The sequence below is a fragment of the Carassius gibelio genome, chromosome B22 (genome assembly GCF_023724105.1).
Source record: "Carassius gibelio isolate Cgi1373 ecotype wild population from Czech Republic chromosome B22, carGib1.2-hapl.c, whole genome shotgun sequence".
NCBI classification, from domain to species: Eukaryota; Metazoa; Chordata; class Actinopteri; order Cypriniformes; family Cyprinidae; genus Carassius; species Carassius gibelio.
Window position 1 is genome coordinate 24,926,513 of NC_068417.1, and position 12,389 is coordinate 24,938,901.

Genomic DNA, 12,389 nt, shown 5'->3' on the forward strand with positions numbered 1-12,389 from the left:
ATTCGTGAAAATATTGAAGAAATATGTAAACTATTGAGAAATACAAACTTAAACTTACATATTCTATAAAAAATATAATAGACAATACTGAAAATTTTGAAATTTAAACTTATAAGTTAAAAGTTGAACATTACTGCACATATATTGATAAACAGTGATACAAACAAAATCACATAAAAATATTGAAACACAAACGGAAAAGGAAAACTCTTGGCTTATTTATATTGTTCCTCTAGTATATTTGAGTTTCTGTTTACCTAGACTGAACTGAAACCCCTCTTCCAGTAATTTCCCCTAATATCGATAGGTAGTCATATTATTGTCAAGATGAAGTGGGTGTGTTTGCTGGCCTGCGCCCCTTTGCCCTGGCAAGACTGTGGGATAAATTTAATTACTGACTTTAGCTCCTCTCAGAAGCCCCACTTTCGCCATCTGTGTATGAGGTCAGGCTCTCTTCGGATGGCTTTTAATCAAGGGGGCTCCAGCAATGCTCCGCTGCTTTAAATAAGACAGAGGACGAAACTTGATCGGCCCGAATGCAGGTCAGAGACGAGGAAAGAGAGAGAGAGAGAGAGAGAGAGAGGCTCCTGCGTCTTTCTTCCTCTTGTTCTCTCGCTGACGTCTTTTATTCACCATAGAATCAAAAAGAAACGGTAACTTCCCCCGATTAGGATGTTAGCAGGACGCTCCCCACTGAAAAGGCTTTCAGAACATCAAAACTAAGGATTTCAGCAGGCCACAGGGAAACGCGTTTCAGCGACGGTGTCGCGCTTATCCTCACAAAAAGCTCAAAGGCTTTGGGCCTTTGTGTTCCCACCAAGTCAAAGTAATTCACACGCTCCCGTTTTGCAACCTGCTGTCAGCCAGATAGCCAGGTTTTCCTACGCGGCGCTAATACTCATGTTTTACGGCTTTATCTCCGCCGTCTTCGGGTTCCACAGCATTCTCACTCTTTTATCGATCGATGCGCGAGTCTGTACGGGATGCTGGGAACGGCGGAAACGCACGCTGCCAACTCGCCCGGTGCGAGAGGAAACGAATGTAATTAAGGTGCTCAGTTTGCCTTGCGAAACAAAGTGTGCTTCTTGTCTTGCAAGTGAAAGCCTGTGTTTGTGCCGCTGTCAGTGCAAGACGGATCCCCTGCCACCTTCTGCCAATTAACAGTCGCTCCGTCAGATATTTGTGCCGGACTTTTCCGCGTTAGCTTCTTGCAGATAGCGATTAAAAGGAAAATTCACTCTTATTTACATATTCAGCTAAAAGTATGCGTTTATCTGCCATTTCTTTGGGCATAAAGGAAGCAGCGGATTCGAATCCGACAGCTTCCTCCTTGACTGTTGATGGATAGTAAACAGTAAAATCCTTAAAAAAAGCAATCCATTACATTCAACAGAATTACTCGATTCAAAACGGGACTTACCTGCATGCACGAAGTAGGCCAAGTACAGGTCGAGCTCCTTTACGGAAACTCCTATGTGATGCGGCTGCACGCACAGTCCCGGATTCGAGCACTGCGGAGACTTAACCAGCCTTTCGCCGTCAGTACTTTCAAGCGGAATACCTTTGAATAAAATCACCATGACCAGGTCCAAGCGCCACACTTTGTCCGCCTGACGCAGGCAGTCGATTCTCCTCATCTTGCCCTTCTGGTCGGGGTTGGAGAGCACACAGCAAGGGGGCTTCTTCCCGGTGACAGTGAGCACAAAATCCTCGCGGAACTCCGGCCGGATGTCCTTGCGGAGTTTGGCCAGCAGCCGCGATGCCCACTTCTGCTTGACCTCCGGCTTCTCGCTGAGCAGCTCGTCCTTTACGGCGCGCTCCTCTTCCTTAGACATGCGCTTCTCGTGCTTCTTAAAGTATTTTCTTTTGCGGGCCTGCAAGTTGAACCAAGTGTAGGCAAACGCTCTCACATGGGGCAGCAGTGCTTCAATGAAAGGATGGAATTCATCCTGCGAAGAAGGACAAGGGAGTGGAAATTAGACTGAATGACTTTTAGAAACATCCTTATATATATATATATAAAAATCTGTGTGTTTTTTAATAAAGCAACTGCAAAAAATGTAACTAGCTAAAGTACACATTTTTCACAGAAGTAGCCATGAAAGCGAAACAAGCACGTCTACATAAAATCCCTTCTGATTATTTTGAAAAACGGCCCTCAACAGCAGGACTCTATCTGTGAACCGAGCAGTGTGTGTGTGTGTGTGTGTGAAGCTCGTCTAGGACATATCTTGGCTCTCTGGCAAGAATGCTAGTCTGTAGGGGTCTGCCAGGGCCGAGAAAAAGCAACAACCGACCAGGAAAATTGGAGTGGCTATTTTTATCTGTTCTCCGTAAAAATGCACACACGATTCCAAAAAACCGAGCTACTTCATTCGCTATCAGCGAGGAGTGTGTTGTTTTCACACAGGAGTGTGTGCGGGGCAGATTGTGCCGGATCCCTTCACCTGCCGCTGGCACACAACTTGGCAGAAAATCTATTTTTTTTATATAATGACAAAACGATCACGACATTAAAACATATTTTTGTACGTGGTCAAAACCTCGCTGGATACATTCATGCAGGGATTTGTTTTTTGTTTTGTTTTTTATCTACAATAGAATTTAATATTAACATAATGTTGCTGTATAACCAGAAATGTGGCAAGCATGCAGCAATAACAGGATTTTTTATTATAGAAACTACAAGCATTTTCTATATTGTACATGTGCATAATTATTAAAATAATAAATAAAAAAAATTCTGTATTTGTAGGCCTGCATGTCCATTTCTCTATTGCTTAAAAAAAACAAAAACAATATGCACTAATTTAATAAATAAATAAGGTGCGGTTCAAACATGAAATAATTTGGGATTTTACACAGAAAATAACTCGGGTTTTTATTACATCGAGAGAATAATGGCAGACTGCCAATCACTAGAATAACATTTCCACAAACAGCAATAGCCCTGCATCGTGTCCCAAAACCGACCGTGCGAGAGCACGAGAGGCCTGCCAGCAAGCAAGCAAAGTGCACTATGTGCTGAGCGCAGATTTCATTTGAATAAGCTCAGATATGAATATAACGCGCTGGGCCTCGGACCGCTGCCTTTAGAAATTTAACAATTAATTCGGCGTCATTTAGGAACGTTAATTAAATTAATTTATCAGGCCAATTTCAAGCACTGCTGATAATGTTTGTTTCGTAATTAAAAATAATCACAACATGCCATCGAGCAAAAATAAATAAATATTTATTACAAAAAAAACAAATTTAATAATGATGGAGGTTTATGATTTAAATAAATGCATTGTTTGTGAAAGATTTCTGCATGTTATCTTATTAATTAAAGCAACAACAGACTTCATAAAGATACATATTGCCATATCTCTTTAGTTACACCACAGGAAATCAAGGATTTGCATAAGCATATATCATTATTATAGTGTGCGGTGTGTGTGTGTCTCCTGTGAGAACATATATGTTTAATCATATTGTTTCCTTTCTGTCTTGTTCAAGAATCAAACTCTCTTGCCTCCAAGGCATAAAAACTGTATTGTTTCATCCTGCATTTAAAAGAGTGAATGAATTCCCTTATCTTCCTTCACTGGCTCTCAAAGTAACTTAATCCAAAGTCTGTGAAATATTGTTCATCTTCTGCTGTGGCTTTTTATACATGTATATTATGTGCTTTTTTTATATATATATATATAAAAAAAGGAACTGTTGCAGACTTGTCTACACTCAGACTTCTTGTAAAATTGCTTGGAGAAAAGAAATCAATATGGAAAATCTCCAGACGAGAATCGAGCTCTCTACTGTAAAATCAGGATGGTAACTTTCAGCAGTTTTCCTAGCGATGATTCTAAACAAATCAGCCGTCTGCTAGAATTATTTGGCAGATGATACACAACACAGTGTAATCTAACATGCAAATTATAATTATGAGAACATCCAGAAAGCTTGTTTTCCTCTTTTGGTATAATTCTAGCAATTCATGAAAACCAAATTCTACGCGCTCGTGGCGGCAGAACAAATAGCACTTCACATTCTGGAGCGTGCCTGAGTGTCAATATAGGGTCTGGTTAGCATGTCCGGTTTTTCCAGACTCCTGAAGTGTTTCAAGCTGAACCTCGCTGTCCTATAGGAAGGCCTCAGCAGGGAACAATAGTGCCTCGTGCAAGAGGCGAGAGAGTTTTAACACATACAAAAATATTACCAAGAAAAGATCATGGGAAAGCACAGTTTACATAATATGAAGTTAACACACTGAAAGATGTTCAATAACTAACGCAAGACAAATGTATGCTTTTTTTATTTAGGCTACAGGATATAAAATATGTGAAAGATTTGAAAATGCATTATTTGGATTTTAAGGTTTTTAATATAAATTGAAAGCAGTGTACAGACGTGATTTTTGGCACTCTGAACACTATTTGAGTATTTCAATACGACACACACACACACACACACACACACACAGAGAGAGAGAAAATAGACCACTGCCTTAACACCGCAACAGAGAGGAAATCAATTGCCCGTCTCAATTATCTTCAATTCACGATTTTTAGATGCTTAATAATATTACTGTCAACTTACTAATTTGAAAGGAAACAGTGCTTACTTTTTTTTTTTTTTTTTACATTGCGAGCTGGTTTTCACAAAGTGCATTATTGCTTTAAATTCTGAGTATCAAATATTTTTAATAAGTACATTTTTTGCATCAAATATTTGTACTCAAGTAAAAGAATTATGTTAGATGTATATATAAGTTCTTATGTGAGGTTTGAAGTGATCATATTTTACGTTTACTGTGATTGATAAATTATCAAAACCTTCCTCGTGGTTTGGCATGGATGTAACAAAAATAAATAATTATAAAACAACTTTTGTAAACTTATTCAAGTCAAACTTCATCGAAGCAAAGAAAAGACGACTTAGAAGTCAGAGAGCTCTCTCAGCTCGTCTTTCTCCACACATTACACATAATTTGTCTTTTTTCGCATGAATCGTTTCCAGTATCTCCAAACAGGCTGTAACTGACACGATTAAAAGAACGTCCCTGTACGCAACACAATACTGAGGCCTTTTCCTTTGTTTTGAGAATTCAATAAAACACATTTATGCTAACAGTTTCAAATCACATCGAGCCTAAAACGCTACAGCTTTTCCAGACCTGTCACCTCACTTCACCTGCCACCACGAGTCACACAATGATTGGTTTTGTTTTTTTAAAACTCCTTTAACCCTCTCAGTTACTGCAACTTTACTTTTATTCTGTGTTAATTACAAAAGTATGAGATAAACAACAAATAACACTGTGCATACACATACACACACACACACACACACACAAATATATATATATATATATATATATATATATATATATATATATATATATATATATATATATATAAGCACATTATAAACTAAGCTATAATGCATGAATGCATCAAATCTAACAGTCTTAATTTTTAACAGTTAAAACACAAAACTTGCTCAACATCAATATTTAAAACTGCTGCTAAATATGCACAAATATAGATGCATTGGAGCTTCCAAAAATATCAGTCAAAGAGTTTCTGCTGCCTTGAAGAAAAAGTCTCATAAACAGCAGAAAAGCTTTTTTTTTATTGCCGGCAGCTGGTTCAAACTAAAGTTAACATAGAAAACCGCATAGATGTTTTGATATTTAATAACAAAGTGCACCCAAATAAGACTATTATGAGCTTAAATGTGTGTTTAAAGGTGAAGACGTGTATGTGAAGTGTTAAACTCCAAACTTAAAACAGTTTGGTGTCACAGCACTCATGCAAAGCGTTTTTATTTTGTATTCCACGAGTGGTCCTGCTTTAAAAGAACCCTGAGTGCTGTGAAAAGCCTACATCGAGAACTCTTTAATCTTTAAATATCCATGCAGGAACCTAATTAGAATGCCGAATCGTTAAATAACTTTATTTTAAAGAGTGCAACCGGATCAAATGTGCATTAGGTTGATTCGGTGTAACGTTTTCTTTCATGCACCGCGCTAATAATCAACGTCCGTGCCTATGCAAAAAGCGGCTAGAATAGAACTGTAGATAAATGTGCACGAGAAACATTAATGTGTGTAAGGTGGGCGCCATCCGCCATGTGGTAGTTCAGTTGGCTCTGTCAGAGCAGAAATGTCTTAGTGCACACTAAGTTACTTGTCTTATGCAAAGGTTAGTCCCTATCCGCGCTGTCCCGGTCAAAGACACCGCTCAAACACAACAAACAAGAGTTAATAATAGACCAAAATGTCACTTACCTGTGTTAGGCATAGCGGAGAATACATATCTGTCGGTTTTAACTCTTGAATTGACGATGTTGTGTGTGTGTGCGTGAGGGTGTGTATGTGTGAATGTATGGGGTGTGTATGTATATGTGTGTATGAAAAGAGAAAAAAAAGAGAGACAGAGAAGAAGGGAGAGAGGGAAAATAAAGCCTCGCTTCTTGCTTTCACATTTCCAACTCTGCGAAGTGCGCGCGACGCTTCAGCGCTCCATAGAGCTGAACTTTAACCCCGCCTCGAGTTACACACATCTACTGTACTGTACTGTTAAAGCCGTATATCCAAACTCTCGGCATTATCATCAAGTGCAGCCTTAGAGAAAAGTCCCGACGACGGGTGGCTGGAGGAAGTACAGTACGCGGAGATTTCACAGAGCCATGAGTGAAACTGTGGTGATGAAGCGCCGAGGGGAGCGATTGTTTCGTCTTGCGGTCTTCTGAATAGAAAACAAACGATAGGAAAAGTCGTCCGGATGCGTTACAAAACTCGCGTTTGATTCATTGTCCGCTGTCTCTTGTAGCACCGCGCCGTGCCGCGCGCTTTCATCCGCCGTGAGGCATGTGGCGGTGCGGAGCACAACTGAGGCGGATTTACGAGCAGCGAGCAGGGCTCGGCATGCTTAGGAAGATTGTAATATCCTTAAAAACCCCCTGTTGCAAAAGCTGCCACTTGTGTCGCGGTTAGTTTCGACCTGAGAGAGGGGGAGAGAGAGAGAGAGAAGAGAGAGAGAGAGAAAGAGAGGCAGAGAAAAAAAAAAGTGAAGCAAGCGCGCGACTCGAGTCCGCTGAGACGAAGCTCCCGTTCACTTTTGCCGTTCAAACTCTTGGGCTCTTCCATCAGCACAGCGCCATCAATATCGGCACGAGAGCCGCACACACGCGGGACAAGGGGGAATGTGCACACTCCCAATGCCGCTGCGCTTCGTGTTCACCAACTACTGTAAAGCAGAAAGCGTGATCATGAATTTAACTCGCGTCTCTTAGCGTGCAGTTGATATCTTATGCACCGAATTTTGAGGATTTTCTTCTCATTTTATTTTTTACAAAAAAAAGAAAGAAAGGAGTAGGATACTTTTGAGAAATAAATGTTTGGGAAAATAAGGCATTCGTATTGCATTCACTGCCTTCAGAAGACTAGTGTGTTGTCAAATGATAGGCTACAATAATTTAAGCAATACATTTAATGCAGCTCTTGTAAAAGGTCAGTTTAGAAAAAGCATAAGTGCAACTGCTTTTAGATGCATAATAAATAAAATCATATTTAATACTTAAACATAACAAAAAACACTGATTATAGAACAAATTGCTGCGTATCTTTAAATAACCTACACCTTGGCATGTCAGCAAACAATCAGCTGATTTAAAGTTCACCAGCGTATAGGCTATGCCATCTAAAACATAACACAACAATTCTTGCTTCATATCGAGAAAGTACGCCAGGTTCATATTTACAGCTAATTATTTTAGCCTAACTAAAAGAACCAGTTCAAAAGATTCAGTCGCCTGGGAACCGGACAATCCTGGTCACGCCATGGGCAGTTGATTCACTAAAAGAATCGACTCAAAAGAGTCATCCGTGTGAGAATCGGACTACCCTTTTTGCGTTGTGTGTTTGAAATTCAGTAAAAAGAGCGTGATTCATGTGGTAATCGGACTATACTGCTCGCGCTATGTTTTTAACCCACTAAAAGAAAACTGACTGCAATGCATGTTCAAAAACATTTAACGTCCTTAAATAAAAGCGTTGCTTTACGAATTATCGTGGGATAAATGGCTTAGAACTGAACTTTTCAATAGCAAGACATAAATGAATGCTTGCTCTTTATGCTCACGTAGCATATGTCTATCCAAATCCACTAATCTATATGCAGTAATTTCTTTTCTTGTGTGTTTTCTTTCATTGTTTAAGAATATTTTGAAACGGCCAGTTATAATTAAGCACCAGCGTTTTCAGTATCATCTTTCATTCTGTGAGGTCCGTCTCTGACATGTCCCTTAACAACACGTCTTTTAATATTCATTTCAGTGATTCTGATATTTCAAAGAGCCCATGAAATAGACCACAAAATGAAACGGAATGTTCTGTCCCACCAAAAAAAAACTCCACCTGAATAACTTTTGTGATTTAAAAGTACGAAATGGACACTGATGGATAGGAAAGCGATTGGCAAATGCAATGTTATGTTTCTAATCACGTGCACCGAGCGTGCAAACATTAATAAGCAAACCTAGTTCATGTATTTAATTAGTTTGGATGGCACTCAACAGAGTTTTATTATTAACCAGCTCTCGTCTGTAAGTCAATCGGGCGCCCCCTAGAAAACGTGCAATGTGCAAGCTTCACTTCAGTGCACACAGAAAAGTGCTTTCCAGAAACGCAGGATGACATTTTAAATGAAATAGCAGTCTGTTGGAGAGAAAATAAACACTAGGACAGGCCTATATTCAATAAACTCAAGCATTTGAGGGGCATCAAAATTAGTACGATCATCAATCTCTGGAAAAAAAAAAAGAAAAAAACCCACCAAGGTGAGATTCTAAGATAGCTAATGATTAACAAAACACTAGGATAGTGTTTTTATAGGAAACTGGATATTAATTATGCTCACAGCTCTCAGTCACACTAACTTGCTGCAGGTGCACGTCAGTCCCTCTGGTGTTTTCCTGAGCTACTCTGTGATTGGGCACAACAGTGCGTTTCAAAGCTCGCGACGTCGCTATTGGGCAAGTTTCACGCGCATGTGACTCCTGCACGCCGCAAGACAAACTCCCTCAGACACTCGGTTTGTCGGTAAACAACCTCGCGGAAACACAAATAAATTAGACTGGGAATAGAGAGAGCGCTTATCTTCATAACATCAGACTTCCGTTTTGTTTTGACAGCCTGACGGGAATATACGCGGTCTTTCAGATCTAGCGTTGAAGTGTGGCACCTCAAACTTTATGACGTACTATAAAACAGACACATTTTGAGTACACTAGAATAATGGAAATAAAAGCTGTTATTTTGTATTTTTGATATTTCCAAATTTCTTACATTGCCTTGACCTTGAGGTAAATGGAAGTAGCACACATTAATTTTATTAGGCTCCTGTCAACCTTGTGCCATCTAAACAGCTTATATGAGATAAGTTGTTCTTAAATTTTAACTTGAGATGGCACAATCAAATTTATTAACACTTAAATATAATCTTTTGATAGAATAAGTTCAATTATGTTAAGACATTTGCTTTATAAATGTGTTTTGTTGAAATGCACCAATTTCTTAGAGTAGCCCAATCCTTCATAAACGTACACACACACTAGGCTAGTTTTTGGAGTAAAGCAAAAGAAAAAGAATAGCTTTTGTCGTTCTCAAAACACAAAAACCTTCTTTTGCACTGCTGGATTTTTTAAAAACGTGAGTCGCGTGGCATCGTTCATTTCCCCACATCAACTGTGAGTCGATAGATCAGTCACCTGTAGCCTATTCATGCAGCTTTTACAAAACTTAAAAGCAGCCTAGAAAAAAAATCACGAGAATTGGATATCAGTTGTTAAAGTATTCAATTTTTTACTTTGGAAGGTCATCAGAAATGCGAAACTAAATGTATATTAATACACACAGGATATTATTTGACTTGTGGCGCTTTTTCAAGTGCCTACCCAGGCCTAAGAAAGTGCTGAGGACTGAATTCAGAACTCCCGTCAGAGATGTTTAAATATTTACAATCACAGATCGTCATTTCATTTACATTTACGCACTGATTTCAGCACTGATTGGCTGAACAGCGCCTTTAGGCCTGATGACGCACTGTACATTGAAGAAGTTCGCGGGAAAAAAACAACAACAACACAGAAGCTATTTAGGATGTATTTTTCTAGACTGACCAGTGAATAGTTCAGCGAAAATTTTAACAGAAATTGACATGATTATTTAAACTTTGAAAATGTAAAAATCGATGCCATTGTACGTGCATGACCCTGCTTTTTTAGACTTGACTTAGGCTTAAACATGATATTTAAATAGCTAGGCTACATCTATTCAGACTCTAGACTAATTCAAATCGTGGTATTATAAAATAAAAACGTTATTAAAAATGAAATATCGCCTACTGTATGTAGTGTGCTGTCTAACACAACAATTAATGAGCTAAAACCTACACCGTTTATTCAGGATTATTTTTTCTTCTGTCGGCCCTTTATGAAGCAAGACGAATGTTATCAAGCGCACAATCTCGGATAACATGAAACCAAATCATTACATTTATAATAAAAAATCACATAATTATGTCTCGTCTAATAGTGGCAGACATTAGAGACGCCTTTATAGTATTTTCTGCCAAGTTCGAGAAGAAGGCAGTGAATGCCAAGGCGCCTGTGCCAAGGCTTTTGGAGGAAGAGTGGCAAAGACGAAGCAAAAACTGCAGTGTGTAAAGAGCGTCGGACCGAACTACAGGGACTGATCTCCTCGAAACCAATTATAATTTGGGTTTTATTGTGCATTTTCAGCTCCTTTTTAAATGTGGCAAAAGTCACGGGACCAAATCAGGTAAGACACTGGATGGATTTTCAACTTAACGTGTTAGATGGACGTGAGTACAAATCACTTTTTCCCCATTATTAGCACAAAAGAAAAAAAAAACTGAATAGGCTACATCTGCAAGGTTTTATTTGAGAATCCGTTCGGGCTTTTAGCACATCGATGCCAGACGAGTCCGCGTGTGTAAATCTATCAGTGTGTGTGTGTGTGTGTGTGTGTGTGTGTGTGTGTGTGTGTGTGTGTGTGTGGAGGGAAAAAAAAGTTTCACTGAACATCTCGATAGTCTTCAGAGGTAAAAAAGGCATAAAACTCAGAGATAGATCGCCATCTAATGAAAAACTATCCTCAATGTGACTAAAACGTATTGTTTAAGACGTAAATTTTTTGTTTTTTTTAATAAATCACTTCAACATTCATGAAATTGAACTGATTATTTCTTTAAACTGGCACTCTATAAATTCGCTCCAATGGCAATTTCCATCATATTTAAATAATAATAATAATAATAATAATAATAATAATAATAAAATAGATTTTTTTAATATTACGCAAGAATTCCTTATAAGGAAAATTATTTGGAATATATATTTGGAGTGCCAACGTTGCTTTTAAAAGCGTATATTGTCATGCAGTTCTCATGATGAAGCACGTATCTTTATTTATATGCGAATAAATTAAAGCAGGAACTCGAAATATTGACATATTTAAATGACTGTAGTTTGCATGAAGGCGTTCTTGTCAAATTCACCCGTTCTGTTTATACAGGCTGAAAATTAACTGATGAGTTCCAGCTCAGATCACACTCAACAAAATAACAAAAACAAAAAATAAACACCCTAAAAATACATACATATAGGCAATGAAAGAAACACGAAGCAATCAAGAGATAAATTATTCTGATGTGAAGAAGAAAAAAACGGACGCTTTCACTTTCACTGCAGTCGTGTCTAATGATTAATTCAAACCCATACAAAGAGAAATAAAGTTTTGTAAAGGTGACAGAAAAAAAAACCTCCAATGAGCAGAACTAATTAAAATGTAAAATAAACCCAAATGTGAAAATATTACTCAAAATCAAGTAAAACCATTATATTAACAACAACATCACTGTTATTTTTATTAAGCTATTATATTGAAGATTCATAAACGTATTACCTCATGCATATAATCCCAAAACCTAGTGTGATGTTAATAGTGTCACACAAATAATTAAGGATTTCATTATTTTTTATAATAGCTCTTGTTATAATTATTAATATGATTTAGAATATAAATGATTATTTATAATCGACTCAATGCTCATCATAAATCATTAATTTAGCCCGAAGTCGAACGGGTCAGCCATCAAATATAGGTAGAGACTCCACCTAGAGGCTGCAATCCGAACTGAACTTCAACAAGATTATACATAATATAGTATATAATTCAGTAGAGAGAGAGAGAGATTATATTAATGCAAATTATAAGGGGATACGTAATTTAAAATGACAAATACTCTGCATAAGTGTGTTTTTAATAGTAAAAAAACATACATTTTGTGTGGTGAAGCATAAATAAAGGCAATAATTCT

The 12,389-nt window shown here is 38.0% G+C and overlaps 1 protein-coding gene across 4 annotated transcripts in view; it reads right to left on the minus strand.

Annotated features, from left to right (window-relative positions):
• The window catches only part of LOC127987488 (nuclear factor 1 A-type), a 123,998-nt gene extending 116,805 nt beyond the window's left edge, over window positions 1–7,193 (minus strand). The window contains exons 1-2 of one of the 4 annotated variants that reach the window (XM_052589834.1): window positions 6,275–7,193; window positions 1,421–1,949 (exon numbers count right to left, since the gene is read on the minus strand). In XM_052589834.1, coding sequence (XP_052445794.1) covers window positions 1,421–1,949; window positions 6,275–6,301 — 556 coding nt within the window. In that variant the 5' untranslated portion in view covers window positions 6,302–7,193. The remainder of the gene's footprint in view (window positions 1–1,420; window positions 1,950–6,274) is intronic. The other 3 variants (XM_052589833.1, XM_052589835.1, XM_052589836.1) reach the window with 3 other exon arrangements.
• Between the last annotated feature and the right edge of the window lie 5,196 nt (window positions 7,194–12,389).